The 21,525-nt window shown below is 38.2% G+C and overlaps 2 protein-coding genes across 3 annotated transcripts; one reads left to right on the forward strand and one right to left on the reverse strand.

Annotated features, from left to right (window-relative positions):
- The first annotated feature begins 468 nt into the window (after nucleotides 1-468).
- LOC115753770 (probable helicase MAGATAMA 3) lies at nucleotides 469-15,648 on the forward strand. 2 transcript variants are annotated; one of them, XM_048275887.1, is made up of 21 exons: nucleotides 469-754; nucleotides 1,493-1,619; nucleotides 1,718-1,886; nucleotides 1,981-2,117; nucleotides 2,270-2,512; nucleotides 4,812-5,003; nucleotides 5,280-5,315; nucleotides 5,813-5,898; nucleotides 5,988-6,047; nucleotides 8,566-8,677; nucleotides 8,751-8,856; nucleotides 9,370-9,467; nucleotides 11,699-11,779; nucleotides 11,857-11,949; nucleotides 12,519-12,572; nucleotides 12,782-12,840; nucleotides 12,975-13,059; nucleotides 13,484-13,852; nucleotides 14,483-14,605; nucleotides 14,717-14,803; nucleotides 15,082-15,648. In XM_048275887.1, exons 2-21 carry the CDS (start codon nucleotides 1,518-1,520, stop codon nucleotides 15,298-15,300), a joined length of 2,511 nt encoding a protein of 836 aa, XP_048131844.1. In that variant the 5' UTR covers nucleotides 469-754; nucleotides 1,493-1,517; the 3' UTR covers nucleotides 15,301-15,648. The 2 variants fall into 2 exon arrangements, with proteins under 2 accessions (XP_048131844.1, XP_030548426.1); XM_030692566.2 differs by having other exon boundaries at nucleotides 470-754; nucleotides 5,997-6,047.
- Nucleotides 15,649-17,539: 1,891 nt separating this feature from the next.
- On the reverse strand, nucleotides 17,540-21,321 carry LOC115753782 (transcription factor bHLH30-like). The gene is made up of 2 exons (XM_030692592.2): nucleotides 20,556-21,321; nucleotides 17,540-18,332 (listed from the first exon to the last, which is right to left on the reverse strand). The coding sequence occupies exons 1-2, from the start codon at nucleotides 20,850-20,852 to the stop codon at nucleotides 17,850-17,852; spliced, it is 780 nt and encodes a 259-aa protein (XP_030548452.1). The 5' UTR covers nucleotides 20,853-21,321; the 3' UTR covers nucleotides 17,540-17,849.
- Nucleotides 21,322-21,525: the final 204 nt, after the last annotated feature.

Raw genomic sequence — 21,525 nt, forward strand, 5'->3', positions numbered from 1 at the left:
AGACCTAATCGAAGAATATTTTTATCCTTTACTTTTTTGAATTTTTTCTTTTGCTAATTTTCTTTTTGCCTTTTCTTTTGCTTTCTTTTACTTTTTTTCTCTCCCTTCCTTCACCCTTCCCTTCCCCTCGCCCCGTGTTGATCTCAAGTGAGGGCTGCCCTTGCCGGCGTCAACCCGAGCGAGGGTATCCTAGCCTCGTTAGCTTTGGCAAGGGCTTCTCTTGGCCAAGCCGATGCCAACTAGGGTTGCCCTCGCCCGATGTTGGCTCGGGAGAGGGCGGCCTAAGGCTGGCTATCGCCAGTGGAGGAAAGAAAAAAAAATTTAAAAAGAAAAGAGAAATGAAAAATAGAAAAAGGAAAAAAAAATAATTTGAGCGTTTTAAACTTTTATTTGAACAAAGTTCATTTTAAATTCTTATTTGGAAAGACGAGGCCCTTTATTTAGAATTTTCCTATTTTATTTTTATGGGCAACTCGTGACGAATTGGGGGACGTCCGATTTGTTCTGGCGCGCAAAACCCTCGCTAAACCCCTCGCACTCTATCCCTCCACCGCCACCGCCGTCGACCGTCGCCTCCGACCACGAAGTACCCGTCCACCAGCACCACTTCTCCAATCCGCCACCACCAGTCCCCTCTCTCTCTCTCTCTCTCTCTCTCTCTCTCTGCAAGCCACCATCGCCGGGCCGTCACACCTCCTGCTCAGCTCGGCCACTATTGCAGACCTCTCCCTCTCTCGCTCGCTCGCAAAGCAAGGTATGTGTTATCTTCTTCCTTTTCTTTCAAAATGTTTTGGTTCCCTGTGTTGTACAGATCAAGGCCACCGTCGCCCTGTTCCAGAACACGGCGTGTGTCGGGATTCCCGGGACACGGTGTCGGTGTTTTGCTTCGATGATTGTTGGAACTGAATTGGTAAAAACCCCAGATCAGATCGAGCTGTTTGAACTTAAACATGAGTACAATAAATGGTTAACCTGTACACTGTTGGAATTTCTGGAGAGTAGAAAATTTTCAGTGTTTCTTTCCACTTGCTACTAGTCTTAGTAGGGAAAATAATTCGCTCTTACAAGAAAGGAATTTGAATGGAAAACTCAAACATCATGACCGCATGAATTTTAGTGAGGCCTGTCATTATCCACTGATTTTCTTTTTCAATCAGCCGTTATGGCAATACATAGAGACGGTAGTGAAAACTATATGCAGTTGATCTTTATGTGGTGCTAACCATTTAATAACTATGTATTTCTGAATAAAGAACAGAAGAGTGTTTCGAGCTTGAGTTCCTCTATGGTAATTGAGCTGAGTTGAGTGAGCTCTAGTATTAATAATCTTTTTGAGCTCAGTTATAGCACAAAAGATTGTACTTGATTGAACTTGAGTCGAGCTCAAGCTCAACACTATAACTGTTCCCCTTGGCTTGGTTATCTCCTACTTGCCTGCGTCAACCTCTGTATGTGTCAAACCTATGAGAATTTTGGCACTCTGTCTGAGCAGCACTTAGGTCAAGGGAGAAGTGAAGATGGCAGGGGACAGAGATAAGATTCAAGAAGAGGCTTCTCTTTCACGTTTGTACAAAATCATTCTTGGTTGGGACTATTTTCAAATCCTTAAAGAAGTCAATGTACTCTCTCTCTCTCTCTCTCTCTCTCTCTCTCTCTCTCTCTCTCGCTTGCCTGCTAGTATTTGATTGTGCAAAAATTGATCTTCTGACTCTAATAGCAACAAGGTAGGAGTGAAGAGCATGATAAAGAAGGAACTCCTCTCAGCATAAAGCGAGTAAAGTACACATATAAAGATGTCGATGACTACATTTCTACCTTTGAGCCTCTTTTGTTTGAAGAGACTAAGGCTCAGATTGTTCAGAAAAGTGATGACGATGAAGATGCTGGTTTTTTTCCTCTCATTGACTACATTTTCTTTCTTGTGATTACTATTCATATGAGGAAGGATGTTAATAGTACTGTGATGTTGGATCTTTGCAGATGTAGAGTGGAAACATGGAGTGGTTACCAAGTGCAATGAGTCTGATGGGTTTCACTTGCCAGAGGTCACTTACGGCTCCTCTTATAAAGATTTCTCCGTATCTCAGAATGATCTGCTTTTGCTATCTAAAGAAAAGGTTATCAAAACCATTTACTTCTTTTTTGATTTTTAGCAGTACATTGCTCACTTTCCTCTTTATTCGTTCAGAGCTGACTTCAAATGTTCTTTTGACAATGTCTTCAGTGATACCTAAATCACTTAATTCTCACAGAATGTTGCTTGATGCAGTTTGATGAAGGCAAGAAACTCCCAACAACCTTTGCATTTGCATTGGTGGAGCATCGTCAGATACGTGAGACGGGAGGGTCTGGGCAAAATAGTGACTGTCGCTGTCTGGTTGTACTTAGACTTCGAATGCATTTGACTGGACAACTCATGCCTATGCAGACTGATAAAGTTGAGTCTAGTCCTCGGCTGCTAAATATGCGCTCTCTCATTACTGAGGGAGGGAAGTCCCTCTATATATTGAAGGTAAGCAGGGAAGAGTTCTCAGTTTATTTTCCTATGCTATTGCTAACTTTTAGATGACCTTCAAGTTATATTAGGAATTTGATTCTCAGTTAATAACAGGAGCCAAAATTGCTTTTGTCATGTTTCTTTTATGATCAGAAGTTTGGGCCTGAAGTTTTGTCTTGTTGTTTGAGTTACATGTAAATTTAATCCTCTTTTTTTATAAGGATATGTAGTTTTACTCTTATCAATCCAGTTACGAGGCCTTTGTGGCTTGTTTTTTCGTCAAATATTCAAAGCTAGTAAGCAGATGAGAGTTGAAGCATTAACATGCTTTCACAGGCGACTACCTTGTCTTTTTCATTGTATAGAGTGTTGAACTCTTCAGTCACATATATTTACCAAAAAAAAAATAAAAAACTCTTCAGTCACATATATTTACCAAAAGTTATGTGCGGAGATCACTTTGGTGTCAAAAGTTTCATTCGGATCATTTAAGTGCCAAGCTTTTGAAAAAAAGATCATTTTAGTGCCAAGTCCGATTTGGTCTGCTGGAATTTTTTTTTTTTGGTAAGGAAAAAAAATTTTTTTGGTAAGGATCTGCCGGAATTTTGAAGTGGCCTTATTTTATTAATATTTGTCGCTGAGTTGGCTCCAGCAAGGTCCAATCAGCAATTAAAAAATATTTAAAATAAAAATACTAACTTAATTAGTTTACAAAAATAAATAAAAATCTAAAATTTGGAAAAAATATATATATAAATTTTATTAAAAATAAAATGAAAATTCGATTAAAAAATTAACAAAATAATGAACAGCCCTCGCCGCCTCGTAAACCAGAAACTCTTTTTTTTTTTAATTTTAAGGTTTTTTGTTAAATTTTAAGCTTATTTTTATTTTTATTTTAAATAAAATTTGTATTTTAAAAGAATTTATTTTTAGATAATTTTTAAATATGAATTTTATTTATTTAAATTTTTTTTAAAGTGTAGAAGTCCACGCGGACTTATTATTTTTTTAAATATCATTTGACATTAAAAAAATAATTATTAATGACACGTGGCAATTTTGGCTAGAAAATTTCGCCGGAGGCACCAAAGTGATCCTTTTGTCGCTGACTTGGCACTTAAGTGACTTGGCGGAAACTTTTGGCACTAAAGTGATCATTGTATACAACTTTTGGCAGCAAAAGTGTCCTTTTCCCCTTTTATTGGACATTGGATATTGAAAGCTATGGTATTGTAAGCTTCCCATGACCTTTTTCAAAGTAATTTCTGATTTACTTTCATTTGATGGTTTTCATCTAATGCCTTACCGTAATTTCCTAGAGCAATCCCTTTTCCTTGGGGCTAGAATGTTAATCATTAATATTGGGTTGTAAACAGTGGTTTTTTGATGATAAGCCATTTACGAACCATCATCCACATTCAATTGGGATGAATTTTATAGTGACAATTAACGTTACTCAACAGCCCTTACTCCTTGGAGAAACCAACATTTCCTATCCTATTTTTCTTTGTTTGAAATCTAATCAAAACAGTAGCTTTCAGTGTTCCGGATGTTAGTGCCTTTCATATGAAAAGGGCAATGGAGTTGGTTATAGTTTAGCAAGAAAACAAGCATGGGCTCTGCATTGCCAAAGGATGTCGGTCGCCTGGAGTAATATGAGCTAGAGGCTTGCACAAATGATTTTTCATATAACAGAGGGGAGATTAATTTTGGTTTTTATTTTCAAATTTCTCATGGTTTTGGTATTTAAATGACATTGGAGTTGATGGAATATCTATCACATCTTTTTTTATTCAGATACCTGTAAGATGTCTGATGTGAGTTGTAGGCTTGGATGTGTCTTTTGTTTTGGCACAATAATCGGAGGTTAATGTCCTTTCATTGCCCAATTTTTTCTAGCAAGGAGGGAGGAAAAAAAAGAGATTCTGAGAGAGATGAAATTGCTAAAAGCGGATATTGTCTTCTGTGTTCCTTTTTCCAGCTTATATGGCACTACATTTACGCTACATTTAGTGATGACAATAGTTTATCAGTAAACAGTCAATATGTTTGGCTTGGCACCTCTTGTTGGCTGTACTGTTATGTAATCATCAAATATGTAATTTAGACAATTGCCTTCAAGTGGAATGATCATTTGAGCAAGTTCAGCTGAATGAGATATTTTTTTTAAGGTGGAATCAACAAGGATAGATCACTATGATAAATGTGAAATTCTTCAAATAGATCTTGAAATTAAAATTCTCAGCACCTGGATTGTTTTTTGAAGTATGCTTGTGCTAATCTTTGGCAAGCAATTTGATGTCCTGTGCAGCTTTGCAGCTTATCAACTATTTCTCGTGAATACGTAGCTGTACACAGTATTGGTTCCCTTCCTTTCAAGGACTTAATACTAGCTGCTGCGGATAAGAATCCCGCTCCTTCTGACCAGCCCTGGAAAATTTCCAAACCTCTGGGGGATTATATTAAAAGTAATTTGAATGAATCTCAACAACAAGCTATAAAAGTGAGTATCTCTCTTCTGTTCTCTTTCCCTATCAAATATTGTTTGGAAGGAGCTTTGTCCTTTCTGGTTTCATGAGGTGGAAGGGGATGACAGACTTACACATGACAATGTTTAGAGAAGTGATTTCTGTCAACTAAGTCACCTTAAAGTATGTTCAAATGTTTCTTAGTGCTTGTAACGAACTCTTTGTTCATATCCTCTCCCCTGGCAGTCTGTTCAATTTTTTTCCCTCATCTTTAAAGTTTCTCATTCATTAGATATTGCTGCAATTTGCAGGTTGGTTTGTCACGGAAACAATTTGTGCTTATACAGGTTTTTCTCATTAAAAACTACCTTTAGATTTCTTTTTTGTCTTTTTTTTATGCACACGCAATTTGATGTTATGTCATCGAGATGTAGATATTTACATCTTTGGCTCAGACGTAGTTAAAACCATAGCTTTACTTACTGCTTCTACACTTGACCTCAACATGACTATCTACTTCTTATTCTTCTTATATTTCTTTGTAAATATACAATATTCAGATGAAGATCGTCTATGTGATAGAGGACCGACCCGCTCTGCATCTAAATGTCCCTTAAAACTATTATGTCCAGAGCCCCAATATGACAATACTTTCCTTGGGGGCATACTTCGAAAACTATGGACTATAGGATCCTAATGACTTTCTCATGGAGACTCCATAAACTGATTCACTCTAGTCTAGCTACCTTGCATCTTTGTTTAATGGTGACTGTTCTTTACTGCTAGTGAGAAAACACTTTTTCTATAGCACTTCTCATGGGAGGTCTTGTATATTTTTCTCTAGGGTCCCCCTGGAACAGGGAAAACTCAGACTATCCTTGGCCTTCTGAGTGCCATTTTGCATGCCATTCCAGCTCGGGTGCACTCAAAGTAAGCATTATTCTTGTTTTGACATATATTTTTACTCAAAACTACTGGATACCTTGTCCCACTAACATTGCTATATGTGGTGTTTTCATATATTGCAGGGGTAGACTCCGAGGAGTAAAGCGTGGACCAGAGTTACCCATCAATGAAAAGTATGTATTTGTCAGTACTTGTACATATATTGGAGGATATACTTTGCCCAAGTAATATATTCTCTCTCATCGTGTTATCCCAGGAACTATATCTTGAGATGCTTTTCACCTTGGTTAATGCTTAAATACCTGTAATAATTATGATTTGCAATTAGCTTTTGTTCTGACTATTGTTTTAAACTTTTGTTCTACGGAGATGCTGCAGCTGTCAAATGGAATGATATGCTAGCGGGCTGAAATTCTATGTTTGTTGGCGCAATGTGTTGGAATTATAATTTAATGTCTCACACAATGGCATTATCTAAGGGTAGAATCTTCTATTGTTGGAGAGATGTGTCATTTGAAGGCTCTAGATGTTGGTTGGCAAATTAGTGTATGGGGTTGGAATGCAAACGGCTAGGAGAGCAGGTAATTACCAAACGTTAACTTCATGGCCAGACAGGCAGTGTTTTCTTAAGCATAGTGTGTCATTTGTGTCTTTGGGTTATTCCATGAGCAGTTCCAGGTCTACCAGAGTGGAACCATGACCATTGGAAGGGCATCTTCTCTCTTGTCAATGGAAACAAAAGCTAATGCAATTCCTTTAACTATGTTTTGACTGGTCCAGAGGGAGACAAATTGACCTTTTCATGGAAGTATGTAAACTCTTACACCTATAAGAATAAATTAGTGTTGCCCCTCTGGTTTTAGCTAAACTGCATGATTTCCCTGGCATTCTATAAAATGACTGCGACACTATTCTTCAACAATGATAGTCACATCTGCTTGTCGAAAGATATTGCACTCCAAAAGGACTCGAACATCTTGAGATTGCCTTTGTTAAGCTCTTTTAACCCATTGTGACCTTACTATTTGAGACAGGACGAGTTGCAACACTTATATTTGTTCTACAAACTCCATTTAGCAGATACTTAACTTCATATTGATTGTTGGAGTACTTTTGAACCCTTCACAAAATTGTATTCCCCTTTGAATTGCATTGGTAATTTGATATTCTCCCACTAGTTCCAGATAGAAAACAGTGATATAGTGAGCCAAATGATATGGAATAGAGTTTTTGCAGAAATGCCTCATTTGGCATGCTGAAAACATAATCAACTTCATATTTCTGTAAGCTATCTTCATTGAAAAGATGTACATATTCTACTATGCCTACACATGCACACATGAAGACATATCCGTGCATTCTCGAGGCTAGGGAACAGTATCAGAACCCGGTCATTGTGCCAGTTGGAGGCATCAATGAAGATAATAACATACTCTGAATGCCAAGACTTCATCCAGAATTCTAAGGTTTGATGATAGTGGAACCTAACCTTTGAAAGTTTAGATCTTAGCCCCTAAACTAACACTTGTTTTTGATGTAATATCCCTGTTAAGACATCAAATAGGAATTGTGATTCTTGCTTGTAATTGAGCCACGTAAGAACATAACAAAGACCATACAATTGGTCCAAAATTAGGCTAAAAATACTATTGGATTCAGGTCATATGCAAGAATTATCACGTCTCTATCCGAATAACTTTCGCAAAACTAATTGAACAAAATTTCATATCACAATTCTTGCATAAGCCTAAACTAAATCCTAAGCTAAATCGACATAGACAATAAAAAAGTAGATTATATATCCTTGAAACGTAGTAATTGTGTATGGATCTAGACAAAACTTCTATGTAGATAATGGTCAGAGACCATAGCAGCACAAAACTAAAAGGGCTACTGCCATGGGAGGTCCTGAACTTTTTTTTTTTTAATTTTGAATGTGGTCCCCAAAATGTTATTTTTTATTTTCAATTGAATACGTAAACTTTCCCAAATTTGCTCGCTGTTGTCCTTTTATTAAGTGCATCCCCACATTACATGCATTTATTTGACGTGTGATCGCCACGTCAATGTTTATCGTGCCAAACAAATGGCGTGGACTGCCACATTGTTTGCCTAATTCAGCAAATATTTTTCCTTTAGTTTTTAGGCCAAAATAATGAGGAGGAGAGAGATATGACGTGGAAGCCAAACGTGAGCCACATGGACACCGGCATGATAAATTTAACATCAAGTTAAGAAAAAAAAATATGTTCAAGTCAGATAATGGTGTTATGGAGAAGGACTCCACTGTGTGGCTTTTAAAGTTTAGGGACTGGATAAGAAAAAAAAAAGTTCAAGGACCATATTAAAATTGAAGAAAAATTTAGGCACCACTCCACAGTTTCCTACACTAGAAGTTTGGGATCTGAAATCTCAATCTTCAATCATTCTTTTTTGTTGAATATGATTTACATAGTTCAGTGGGGTCAAAATACAAAAAATAATGGGGTCAAATTAATTTGATTAAAAAACTAGAGGTAGTATAAGATTTTTCTTCAAATTGAGCGGGGCAACTGGCACCACTTCCCTCTCCAACCAGTGGATTTACTTGAGTAACCCACTAAGTATAACATAACCCTGCCACTGCTAGGGAAGCTATTGAAAGAAATTTCTTCTGTTGCTAGCTTGATCTAAGACACATGTAATCTTTAGGTACATTCACTGGGGAGATGCATCTCCATGGTTAAGTAATATCAACCCTAGAGATGAAAATCTGCCGACTGACGGTGATGATGGATTTTTTCCAACCACCGGAAATGAGTTGGTAAGAGAGTCTGTATTTTATGTTGTTCCCATATGACGTGTATATAATCTTTTGACATCTGTGTATTGTGCAGAAACCAGAAGTGGTTAACTCCTGTCGTAAATATCGTGTGCGCGTGTTGGTATGTGCCCCGTCAAACTCTGCTCTTGATGAGATAGTGTTGCGTATTTTAAATGCTGGTAACGAATCTATCTCCACATGGCTGCTATTATAATATCAGTTTCATGTCTATTTCACCTTTGCCTCACATTAATTGACGAGGAATAGTTCTCACAAAATTTCTTTGGGACATGTTAGTGTGATCCTTGGTTAAGTGTATTGAGGAGAATGATGTGAATAGAGGCTCCATGTGAGGGAGAGCTGTTATTAATATGGGTTTTCATGCATATAGGGGGACTAGAATGCCTTCTGATAGATTATTCTTGTTTAGCTGTCGTATCATTTTCTTCTATTTGTTGTTAGATAAGGGCAATGTGCATCCATGATGTCGAAAAGATGGATAAACATTCTGAAAGAAAAATGGGGACCAAAATTGCTATTATCTATTGCTAAATGATGTCAAAGTCAAGAACTACGCATGTGATCGAATTTTCTGTTGGTCATTCCTCTCATCGTCGACTATAAGTATGACTATTTTCTTTTACTTAGAATTATAGTGTCTTTTCTTATTCTTTTCATCATGTCATTCTCAGGCATTCGGGATGAAGATAATCATGTGTATAATCCTAAAATAGTGCGTATTGGTCTTAAAGCTCATCACTCGGTCCAGTCTGTTTTCATGGATCACCTGGTATGTCAGATGTTTAGTCACGTTGTAGTCTCTCATTTAACATGCTTTCTTTGCTTGACTATTTAGTTTGTCTTCTTGATCGAGTATTTTTGTTAAATGTGTGCGGGCATGAAAGTCAGTATACACTTTTAATGTACGTCAAGAAAATGCTGCCATATCATAACTCAGTTTCTGTGCTTTGGTGAAGAAGATCCAATTTCCCATGTCACTTCAAGGGAATGTCTTCGAGCTGGTTGACAATAGCTAATTAAGCTGGTGGTTGAACTTCTCCCATATGAAGCTTCCTGCATGCAGAATTTTTAAGCAATAAGATCTTCTACGTTAAGGATCATTTAGCTTATTAAATTTAATTATTTGGGTATGTGGTACTCTAAATTTAGCAGAAGCATCACCCAAAGTCACCATTGGCACACCCGTGTGCACCTGGAAATGCAATTAGCTTTGAAGATCTGCAATTCATAGGAATTCGTGAAATATTTTAACCCTAGTCATGAATTAGAGGATAGATAGAAAGCAGCCAGCTTAGTGCAAGGGATATTTGTGGCAATATGATCCTGGACCTCTAGTATATTTTCTTTAGGCTGTCCTTGTACTCGAGTACACTGGGTTTTCTGCCCTGATATTAAGAGAAACACTTGGCATTTTTGCATATCTTGCTCTGTCCAGCAAATCTGAGCCTCAACATATCTGATCTTGTGAGCCATATCGTAAGGACCAAATCTGTTGTGCATCATTTACAGAGAAAAGGGTCTTGTAAGCGCTGCTCACTTGCACACCAATCTCCTCGTTTTAGCACCACTCAACCCCTTGATTTATTGGACCTCTTGGTTTGTGTTGGTAGTCATGACTAAATAACACAGCAGAATTGGCTATCATCCCAATAACAAGGGCACCTGATTAGGTCTGTTTACTCTCCATTGTTTAGATACTTCTACTAAAGTTGAGGTCCACCATTTGAATGGCTAGATAAGTGATAATCTGGGCTTCTAGAGCAACAGCAGCAATTCCCAATTCACTCAGGAAACAAGCATTATCTTGGCAGATCAATCCCTGCAAGGTGTTTGCTTATGGCAATAGTAGTAGCCACTAAACCACAGATGTCCCATCCTCTAGCTAATAAGGCATTAGACAATGAATCTGTCATGGCTAAGCCAAAAATCATATACCACACAAAGCTAAGACTATCGGTCGAACTTTTTTCTTCTCCTTCATTGTTTATCATCCATTAAATTAGATTTGGTTGGTGTGGCACCATTTGGGTGCTCCCCTGTACCAGTCAACTGTTTTGTTTATTGTTGAGCACCTAGCTCGACCAGATGATGCAACCTTGGAAGATGGTTGACATTGTCCTTAATGGCTCTCTGGTATCAACTTTTACTCTTAGAGTTCCAAAGTGATCCTCATTATCATCACAGCCTCTACCTTCTTAGTTGTAGTAAAAGTGAAATCAACTATATCTGTTCCTTCTATTGATAATTTTCTTAGCTAATCAAGGTTTGGTTTCCTTAATTTCCTAGTTTCAGTTTCTAGGTTGAATGTGGCTTCTGCATCGAGCACTTATAGAAGTTTCTATACATATGGTCATAAGTCATTACCCCAGAGAAGCAAGTTATTCCATGTATTCGGGATGCCAGCGTAATCCAAAAATGTAAAAGAGAAGCATAAACATCAATGATCAGCCTCGCGCATGGTTGCTCCCGTAAAAGTTGGCTTTGACTGTTTCGATCATCAAGGGATCCTAGCATGGTGCTATATGTTATCACAGTATACACTGTGAAAATCCTGACACTCATTAATCCTTCTCCGGCTTCAATTCAACTGGTTGAGACAAGCTTCTGTTGGGTCAAGCTGCACCATGGCTCATCCAAGTCTCTTCCAGTATTAAAATGGCAGAGAGCTGCAGCCTTTACGTCCTTTCACAAGTTGGCAGTCATTCCACAATTTTTACATGATATTGGAGTAGGAAGTCTCATGTTCAAACTTGCAGGTCCCTCATTAAACTTTTCATTTATAATCAATGTCCGTGTCGTAGACTTAGTCAAATCTTAGTTTAGGTGCAAGGGTGTGTTAAGAATATTTTATTATTAAAAGAAAAAAACTAGCAGCTGTAATGACTTAGTAAAGCCTTGCTTCTGATGTTGAATTTATGTATATTTTTTACCTTTATGACTGAAATTTTTCTGTTAATTTATATTTTTGGGTGACTGATGACTCTTGGGGAGCATTTGCAGGTCCAGCAGAAACATAGTCATGGGGTAGCTAGAACGGATACAGACAATCTAAGGGCTGCACTTTTGGATGAGGCTGTCATTGTATGTATATTGGGCCTGTATATGAAGAAAGTAAAATTCCATGTCATTTTTCGTCATTTTGTTTATGTTAATGGCAGGTCTTTTGCACCCTTAGCTTCAGTGGGTCAACCATATTCAGTAAACTGAACCACGGTTTTGATGTTGTTATCATCGACGAGGCTGCCCAAGCTGTAAGTATCAGAGCTAAAGTGCTGTATGCAGTATGCATTTTAATGTGCTTTCTTTCAAGTTTATAATGCTTCAGGATTAAGTAAATTGTTCTATTGATCTTTCGAATGTGTTTTATGTTGAGCTTTTATTCTTTATGCTTGATATTGGAATAGCTTTCTTTCTTAAATACCTTTCAAAAGCTCAGATTACCTTTGAATCTGATTGACAAAATCATATGCTGTGGAAGTTGTTCACATTCGAAATGAGAACTTAAGGATAGTCTTCATGTGCATCAGCTTGGTAATATAGGAAATTGATGCCAAATTTAAGAAGCTTTATCATGGTATCGCCGAGTCGTGTACTCTTTTGGTGGTTTACTGAATCACAACTATGTTGTTTGGACAATCTAGTTATGATGTCACCCTTTTCTTGCCAACTTTGTACCTATTGCATTTTCCTTGTACCTATAAGACACAGAAAAAAAAGATGACTAGTCTAATTAAGGGGTTGAATGTACTTTCAACCTCTAAAGACTTTTTCTCGGTGTATGGCTGAAGAACTTAATTTGGCTTTGCATACTTCTGATTAGGTTGAACCAGCAACTCTTGTTCCACTGGCTAATGGGTGCAAGCAGGTTTTCCTGGTAAATTGCTCATTTCTGATGCTCTTCCTCTTAAGAAGAAATTTGTTTGATGTATCTTTGGTACGGTTGGAATTTCTAGACATTTATCTGCCTCTCATGTCCCATCAAATAAGAACACCATCCACATAATGAAACACGTGCTTTTGTGCAGATTCTAGCGGAGATGTATGCTTAAGCTGATAATTTAACATCCTCCTCCTGCTTTTCAGGTTGGTGATCCGGTACAATTACCAGCCACAGTGATTTCTCCAATAGCCAACAAATTTGGGTAGATTGCCTCATTCTGTGATGACATTGTTATGCCTCTTTGCCAACATCTTAGAATGGACATTCCTCTACTTTAAATATAATTTTCATTATTCTTTCCTTTATATTTTTCTTATTTCTGGTTTCGAACTTTAGGTATGGCATGAGTTTGTTTCAGAGGTTCCAGAAGGCTGGTTATCCTGTCCTTATGCTCAAGGAGCAATACCGGATGCATCCTGAGGTTAGATAATAATGATGCTTAATTACATGTGAGACTTATTGGTCACGATGTTAATGAACCGTAGGATGTTTATTATTCAAACTTGTCAGAGAAACTCTGCATCTCTCCTGGCTTCTCATCTCTAACCCTCATCAGGTGGCATTGTTGTTGCCATCAGCTTCCATTTTCAGGGCCTTTGACCTCCATTGTGTTGTCCTCTCTCTCCCTCTCTCGTGTGTGCACGCCAACCGCCACCATCCCCACCCCCCCGCCCCCCCAAAAAAGAAAAACGGAATGCACACACCCACACACACCAACCACCAAAAAAAGGAAAAACAAACAAAGACCCTGCTGCTATCTCAGTCTTGCAATGATCCGACATAACCATTTTTTTTAATTGGATCATTTAATATTTTACCTAAATCGTCTCCTCTTTCTTTGACAGATAAGAAGCTTTCCTTCTCGTGAATTTTATAATGAGGAACTGCAGGATGGTCCAGATGTCCAGATTCAGACACAGCGGGTTTGGCATGAATTTCGGTGCTTCGGGCCATTTTGCTTTTTCGACATACATGAGGGACAAGAGTCCCAGCCATCTGGTAGTGGGTCCCGGGTGAATATTGATGAAGCTGAGTTTATTGTCATTATGTATCTCAAATTGGTGACCAGATATCCGGAGCTCAAGTCAAGCTCAAGGCTTGCAATTATATCCCCTTACAATTATCAAGTCAAGCTTCTGAAAGATCGTTTCAAGCAAATTTTCAAGGAGGCGGCAAAGGAAGTGGTGGATATAATCACTGTCGATGGATGTCAGGTTTGCATTTCCTAGGAAACTAGTGTAATTTGTGCTTATTGGGGTCTATTCATGATGAATATCTGGGATATGTCTATGTTTCATCATGAATAAAGAAAAAGAATTATAGCTATATTTTATTATGTTATTAACCAAAAACAAAAAAAGTTGTTTACCTATTGCTTCATGCACAATCTTTCATGTCAGATTAGATAATCTCATGGATTTTCATCCATCACTTCTCTCTGTACTATTTTGCTCTTAAAAATGTAAAAATTTTGTTAATGCTGGAGCAAGGTCCTTTATCTGAGAATGGAGGCTGTTACGTTGACAGTTGTGAGCTGGGAAGGTTAATTTGAGACAAAAGATTTCTCTTGGTACTGAATCTATTTTACAGTTTCTTTGATGACACAGAATGTAATGCCAAAAGCTTTCAAAATACTTTTCCTTTATCTTAGCAGCTTAATTTTGTAGTCCTACCAGACAGCTGGGCAATGCTGCTTCTTTTTTTTTCTTTTGTGTGTGTGTGTGTGTGATTTTGTCCATCTCTTTTATTCATTCAGAGGCATACCTGTTCTTGTAATATTCTACCAATCGCTTGGCATTGTGTCCATTTCATCACTGAAGGGGTTACTCTGTTCTTCTTTTCAGGGAAGGGAGAAGGATGTTGTCATCTTTTCATGTGTTAGGGCAAGTAAAAGTAAGAGTATTGGATTTTTGTCGGATTATAGACGAATGAATGTTGCAATCACCAGAGCAAGGTCTTCTGTACTGGTAAGGATGTGTATAAAGGAATCTCCCCCCTCCTCCTTCCCTCCCTCTCTCCTCTCCTCTCTCCTCTCTTCCTCTCTTCAGCAGTGAGGAACCTTTTGACTTTGTCTTCAGGTGGTGGGTTCTGCAACCACTTTGAAAAACGATGAACACTGGGGCAACCTAGTAGAAGCTGCTACCAAGAGTGGTGGGTTGTTTAAGGTCAGTCTCTCTCTCCATTAAGCTTTATAAATTCTCATTGGGTACCATTGTACATTTAACTAGCCTGGAAACGTGGAGCTCCCTTCGTAACTGCTCATTCCCTGGGGCTTGGTAATGAAATTTTCTGTATCTATAACAAATCATCTTATACTGCTCCGTGACAACTGTTTTTGGAGATTGTTTCTTATGTATAGTTTACTACGTATCTTAAACACTATGGATGCCTTTTAGTTCCTCTGCACTCCTCTTTATGTCGTAAGTGAACTCTTCTGTTGCAGGTTTCCAAGCCCTACAGCTCGTTTTTGTCAGAGGAAAATCTGGAAACCTTGAGAGTGAAGAAGGACGAACATCAGTTAGATGAAACACAGATAGTGAATGAGGCAGACAACATTACTTCAGTGTATGGCAACACTGGCGATGTTGAACCTGGCCAAGGAGATGACAATTACTATGGGGATGGTGATGCCGACATGGCTTATGGTGATGGAGAAGACTAATCTGCTTTATCTTGTTCAACCGAGTCATGGTTGTACAAGGTTTTTTTCCTATGACATCAAAGCATGTTGTTGGATATGTGGAGCAGTCTGAGGTAAAGAGCTTCCTACTCATGTTGGCTATAATCGCCTCCCGAAACCCTGATGTCCAATTTTTTCTGCAGCATATGCAGGATTCTTCTCACACCAGAGCGGCGAGCGCCAGCAGCTACCTAAAGTTTCTGTTGATTTTCAAGTGTTCATAAAGGAGAACAATTGTTATGATGTGATTCGCCTCTCAACGACGATATCGAGATTGTATTCACTTTCTTCTTTAATCCATTAGGTGCTATGACCTTTCTCATCTGGCCAGTTGCTTTGTCTTAATCTAAAATAGGCTTCTAAGTTTTCATTTTTGTTTTTATTCGTAATTTTTTTTTGTTACAGCAATGAAGTTAGGTGGTTGTTAGATATTTAATGATCAAGTGACGTTTTTATCTAATATTTTAAACTTTTAAAACAGTTTTTAGTGGGTTCGCAATATTTTGATATTCAAATAAAATTTCTTTTGAGAAAGTTCATTCTTTGGTACGATGTTGTTGTGCAAAATATGATCTTTTATATTAATTCCTTTTGGTTGTTCTTGTTAGGGTTCTTATCCATGCAATAAATTGGTATCGTAGCTAAGGATGCGTATGGTAACGTTTCTGTTCCCGGAACAACTTTTGGAACAGAAACACTTTTTCTGTTTTCTGTTCCCGGCTACGATTTTTGAAAATAGAAACGCGTTTGGTAATTAAAAAAAAAAATATGTTCAAAAGCTTTGATAAAAAGTCGTCATCTTTGAGAGTGTGAAGGAGTAGTCTAGGAACAGAGGGCTGCAAAAAGTGTTCCTCTTGCGTTATAAAATGTGTTCAAAAGCTTTGATAATAAGTGTTCCGGGAACAAAGAAACAAGTATTTTTTGTTTTTCGTTTCTGCTCCAAAAGTGTTTCCGTTTTTGAAAAGTGTTCCCGGAACACTTTGGGAACACTTTTTAACCATACGCGTTTCTGTTCCCAAAGTGTTCCGGAAATACTTTGGGAACAGAAACATTTTTTCTGGAGTGTTACCATACGCACCCTAAATAACCAAAAAAAAAATCGATGTGTTGTGACCGGGGTTGGAGTTCTTAAGCTCAGCCCTGTCAGCTTCTCATATGTATTATGAAAAATGGTATCATTTGTTTGAACATACTGAGTAACAAGGGGATGCAAATTAGTAAAAAATTAGATCTTTCAACTCAAAAATATTTGTCAATTCGAGTATGTTTAGATATTGGTATAATTGCTCAAAACCCTCCTAACTTTTGGCACTGTTGTGCAATATCCCCTAACCTAAAAAAAATTGCAGATTATCCCCCGAACTTTGATTTTTGTTTCAGTGATTACTTTTTCCATCTACATGGCTTACTCATTTTCTTGACCTAAATAACATCCATTACGCGGTTAATGAAGTTCAGAAAATAGAAATGATGCATGGTTGTAGAGTCGGTCCATTTTCAGGCAATAACCAAAGGAAGATATTTTTTGACAGAATCCAAATTGCATTGGACTTGATTCATTCGTACTACACATAGGGCCCTTCCAACATGTATCGTGAGACTTGGTTGGAAAACGACATCCTCATCAAAATGCATAAGAAAGTTTTGATAAATACTGTTAACTCCCGGGCGGAGTATTAGAACGGAAAAAATTCATTAGATAATAATGAACATCTATATATAAATGTGGCGATAAATCAACAGTTCAAAGTGTTATTTTTGCGTATTCTTGATAAATCAATATCTATATATAGATGTGGCGAGTTCTGTTGTAGAGCTAAACTTAGCCTCCAAGCAACTTTGCATTAAATGCTTGACAAAACTTAGCTATTGTACAGAAGTGCTTAAATGCAATCATCTTTTCATGCTCTACTTTTCCCATTGATTTTGAATATTGAAGATACCGAGTACATAATTTGAATAAATGGACCGTGAGAAGATACTGAATTTTATCATTTATCATATTTGTCAATCATCTCATAAAAATAGCTCTTTTTTTACAATCGGCTCGCTACGCCTGACGCAACCTTCCTCCTTTACCCTGGCTTGGGACAGGCTTTCTAAACATACATAGGCGGAGTTATATTTGTGAATCAACTTTTATATTTTTCTATCTTATTATTAGTGAAGAACAGAACAGATTGCATTTAGAAGTTGCTTTGCCTGGAGAGAAGACAAGCCGTACTATCAACTTTATCACAAATTTAGCTGAAAAAGCAGAACACCGGCCGTATAGCACCATAACCATGAACGTTACAAAATAAGACATGTCCATGTCTAAAGGACACAGCACCTGTAGACGTATAGAACTACGACATCTCCAACCACCGAGATTAAATTACTTTACCGGCAGCAAGCTACAACATCGATTGATGACGGCGCAGGGAGTCTTTGACCGGTCTCTATCCATGTCATTGATTCTACAATTTTCTCTTTAGGCAAAAAAAAAAAAGGAAACTTGTTCACAGTGTCTAGCAAAGAGGCCTTGTCTGTCAGGACGAAGAACTCGACGAATCAAAAGACGAGAGCCGACGCCTCTTACTCGGCACGGTCGTCCTCGGGAAGTACTCTGGCAATACAGAACTTTTCTCGAGAAGAGAACTCAGAGCCTGGTGAACCGAGCTCACTAAACTTTGGCGTGCCTTGGAATCGCCATTCTTGTGCTCTTCCGTGAGGCTACTGAAGACAAACACATTCTTCAACCGGCCTTCAAGGGTCGAGATCTCGGCCTTCACCATCTTCAGGGGTAGAGCCTCGAGTGCTTGCCTCATTTCAGACAGCAGCTCAGGCCGGTATTCGCAACAGATGGATGCCCTGAAGGAAAATACCTCATCTCTTGCTCCATCGCCGAACGGTTCGACCGTTATCTCATCAGCGTCCATTGGGACAAGGAGACCTGTACTCGCTTTGCTCGCGATCTTCTTCAGTTCTTTTACTTGGCTCACAACCTCGGCAAGTAGTGTAGCTTTGTCCATCTGTCATGAACACGATTTAAGTTCGGTGAAAGATTACAATCGGCAAAATTCACAGTGACTATCCAGTCAAATTTAGATGTACCTAACAGCTGTCTGTTGCATGCAATCAATAAAATGACGACGATTATTTAGAAAAGATACCTCCAGAACGGAGATTTAACTTTCCGTATTTTAGTATGAAAGCTTCAACGAAAAATATGGCTTGAGAATAACAGGACTAGTTTAAATCCATTGACTTCCTATTGTTTCTTTCCCCGAAAAAGTTTAGTCAACCACCAAAGCATCTGCATATCTGTAAAATATAAATGTCAAGGAGAGTCAACTGCGCCAAATTATAACACAGAATCTCTAAATTGCCATGGCAACTCAAAGACAGGATCCAAACCACTCATATGACCATATTAATCATATGTCATACGCAATTGTATATTCTAGTCTTACAAGCTCACAAAATACTGATTGAAGTATTAAAGAATGTTTTGGATCCGCATATATATATAAAGTTGAAGGACACAAAATATAGTTCAAGGGTGGAAGTCAACAATGAATCTTCCAGATAGCCATTGGTCTCTGTTATTAATGACTAAATAAAATAAGTTTAATGACAAAAAAAAAGTAATTTTAATATTGAATTAATGAATTCACATATATGATTCACAATAACATACTGGTAAAGTTAAACTTGATGATGCGATCCATGCCATAGTTGGCTTGGTGCCCCACTAATTATTGCTTAAACTACAATGAGATATGTATGGCCTTCAACCGACATTAGAAGCTGATACTAACAGATATAATTAGTTTAAGCTTGTAATTGTCTTCGTGGGGCCACTTCTCGTTAAACAAACAAGTGATTATCCATTTAAATAGACGTCGAACCTACCAAGAAGTTAGAGCTTCAATTTCTTAATAACCCTTTGACTTGTAACCCATCATAACATTGGGCAGAACAGCTTCCAAAGCCACCTCAGACATTTTGTTCTGATTCATCTCCGAAAAAAAAAAGGTTCATATGCAGACAGACATTGCCAGCATGCATTTCTTTTCTTACATCTTGTCCTCTGCTTAATGTCCTGTTTTATGGGGGGCAGCCTAATTTTTGTCTTCTTGACTCCAAGGTACAAAAGAACCTCATTCAGGAATTGAAAGCAAGCAAACTAGACGATGCCGTCTACTTCACTCCACCAACTGTTAAACTATACTGCCAATTACATATAAAAATCACATAAATCAGCCACCATATGAAGTTCCATTGAATATATGTAATGGCCAGACGTAATTGCAACAGCGAGGGATGATTAATAGTAAAATTATCTCCCAGTTGACATTAGTGATGGCCAAGTCAGACCTAACTATCCACTGTGGGCAAGCTATGCAGAAAAAAGACGGCGAATTTGCATTAAACTAACCACACTACAGCAGACATTCAATGAACCTTCATTTAAGTTTTATAAGCTAAGCAAATTTTTCCTCTTGCGCTTTAGCAGGATTCATGAACCATAAATTAGGTGACATACAAAATGAAAAAGTTAAATCGGGAAGCTTCAGCTCCTCAAGGCATTTAGGGAATTAAGTAGATCATTGCAGAGTGTTGTGTATTGCTTCTAGATATGCTTATTGCAACCTAACACAGAAGTCAACTATGAGATTCCCTTGTTCTCAAACAAATCATCATCTATTGACTCGGTAGAAAATTCCTGTAATCCAGCAAAATGTCAGGCCTAACTCCATGCAGTGAAAAAAACCATAGGACCAAGCAAATACATCCCTCTTTACAATCTATCAGACATTGAGGAAATCTTAAAAGCCCAGCGGGCAGGGCGATCCCACGAAAACAATCTACCAATTGAATCAAAAGACAGTTAACAGTTAATATCTTCTTTTTTTTCCTGGAAAGTGTTATTAGTTAACATCAGTTTCTCACTGCTTCCAATCACCAATTACCAAATGCTTCAGTTATAAAACACAAATGGAAAAATCAACATCACTCGCTAAATTGCCATAAAGAACACAAAATAGTAATCCAAATGACAAACTTATAACATTTAGCACTCAATTTGAACCAATCGACCAGTCTCCACTCTCCACTCTGGCCCTCATAGCAAAATTCATAAACTGAGACGAAGACAAGAATTTAACTTGTTTATCAATGAATGATAACATCTATAAGTAACTTCTTCTTCTTCTTTTTTGCAAAAAGGGAAAATTGGAAACAAAGAGTACCTTTTCAGTACAGGGGACGAGTCCACGGAGAGTATTGAGATGAGAATTGATCCTCTCTCTCCTCCTCCTCTCGGCCTCGCTATGACTCTTCATGGCCGCCATGACCTTTTCCTGCGAAACCTCCTTCTTGGCCACCCCAACCGGAGCCTTAACGAGCTCACTCTTTTCCCTGTCCAACACCAGAGACCCGCCTCGCGGGACGCCATTGAACCCACCAAAATCACGCGGGAACGCATCGAACATGTTGAAATAATCGGACCCATTTGGGAAACTCGAGTTGGGAGCGTACAAAGCCATGTAAAGGTTCGATCTTTTCCTTTTCTTCTTCTTCTTCTTCTTGTCCTCTCTGTTTCACTCTGTTCTGCTAGCTTTGCGCTCTTCAGGAAAGGAATAGGAGGAGACCAGGAGGACGAGTGGCAGGGGCGAACCAGGAGGAGAGCTTTGCAAGAGGGAAATTCTGTCGGTTGCTCGCTTTGAACTTGGACATGACTCCCATCACGCAAGAGGACAAGGCTTGAGGTCGTTTGTGGAAGAAGCAGGAGGAGGAGGTCAATTTGAAAAGGTCCAAATTTTCTTCCTTCTGGTCTTGAACTCCAGCATTTGGGATGCCTTTAGGAGGTTGAATTCAATCTTCCTTTCTCTTTGGATCGTTGCTTGGTTTGGATTTGGGAATTTTGGGATGAATATTCTTAGAGGCTTGGAGAGAAAAGGTATCTGGAAGCAAGAAGTAAAGAGAGAGAGAGAGAGAGAGAGAGAGAGAGAGAGAGAGAGATCTTTGACGTGGCAAAAAGCTGTGATTTCTGAGCAATGCGTTCGCGTATATATAGCTCTAATCAGGGCATAAAATTAGTGAGAAAAATGATGAAAACAATTCTCCAACTTTGGCTTAATGCATAATATGATTTGTAATTCTCAAAATTTTAAATTATTCATCGTGTCCATTGACTTTTGGTATATATTCATTTAATTC

The sequence above is a fragment of the Rhodamnia argentea genome, chromosome 3 (assembly GCF_020921035.1).
Source record: "Rhodamnia argentea isolate NSW1041297 chromosome 3, ASM2092103v1, whole genome shotgun sequence".
Lineage (NCBI taxonomy): Eukaryota > Viridiplantae > Streptophyta > Magnoliopsida > Myrtales > Myrtaceae > Rhodamnia > Rhodamnia argentea.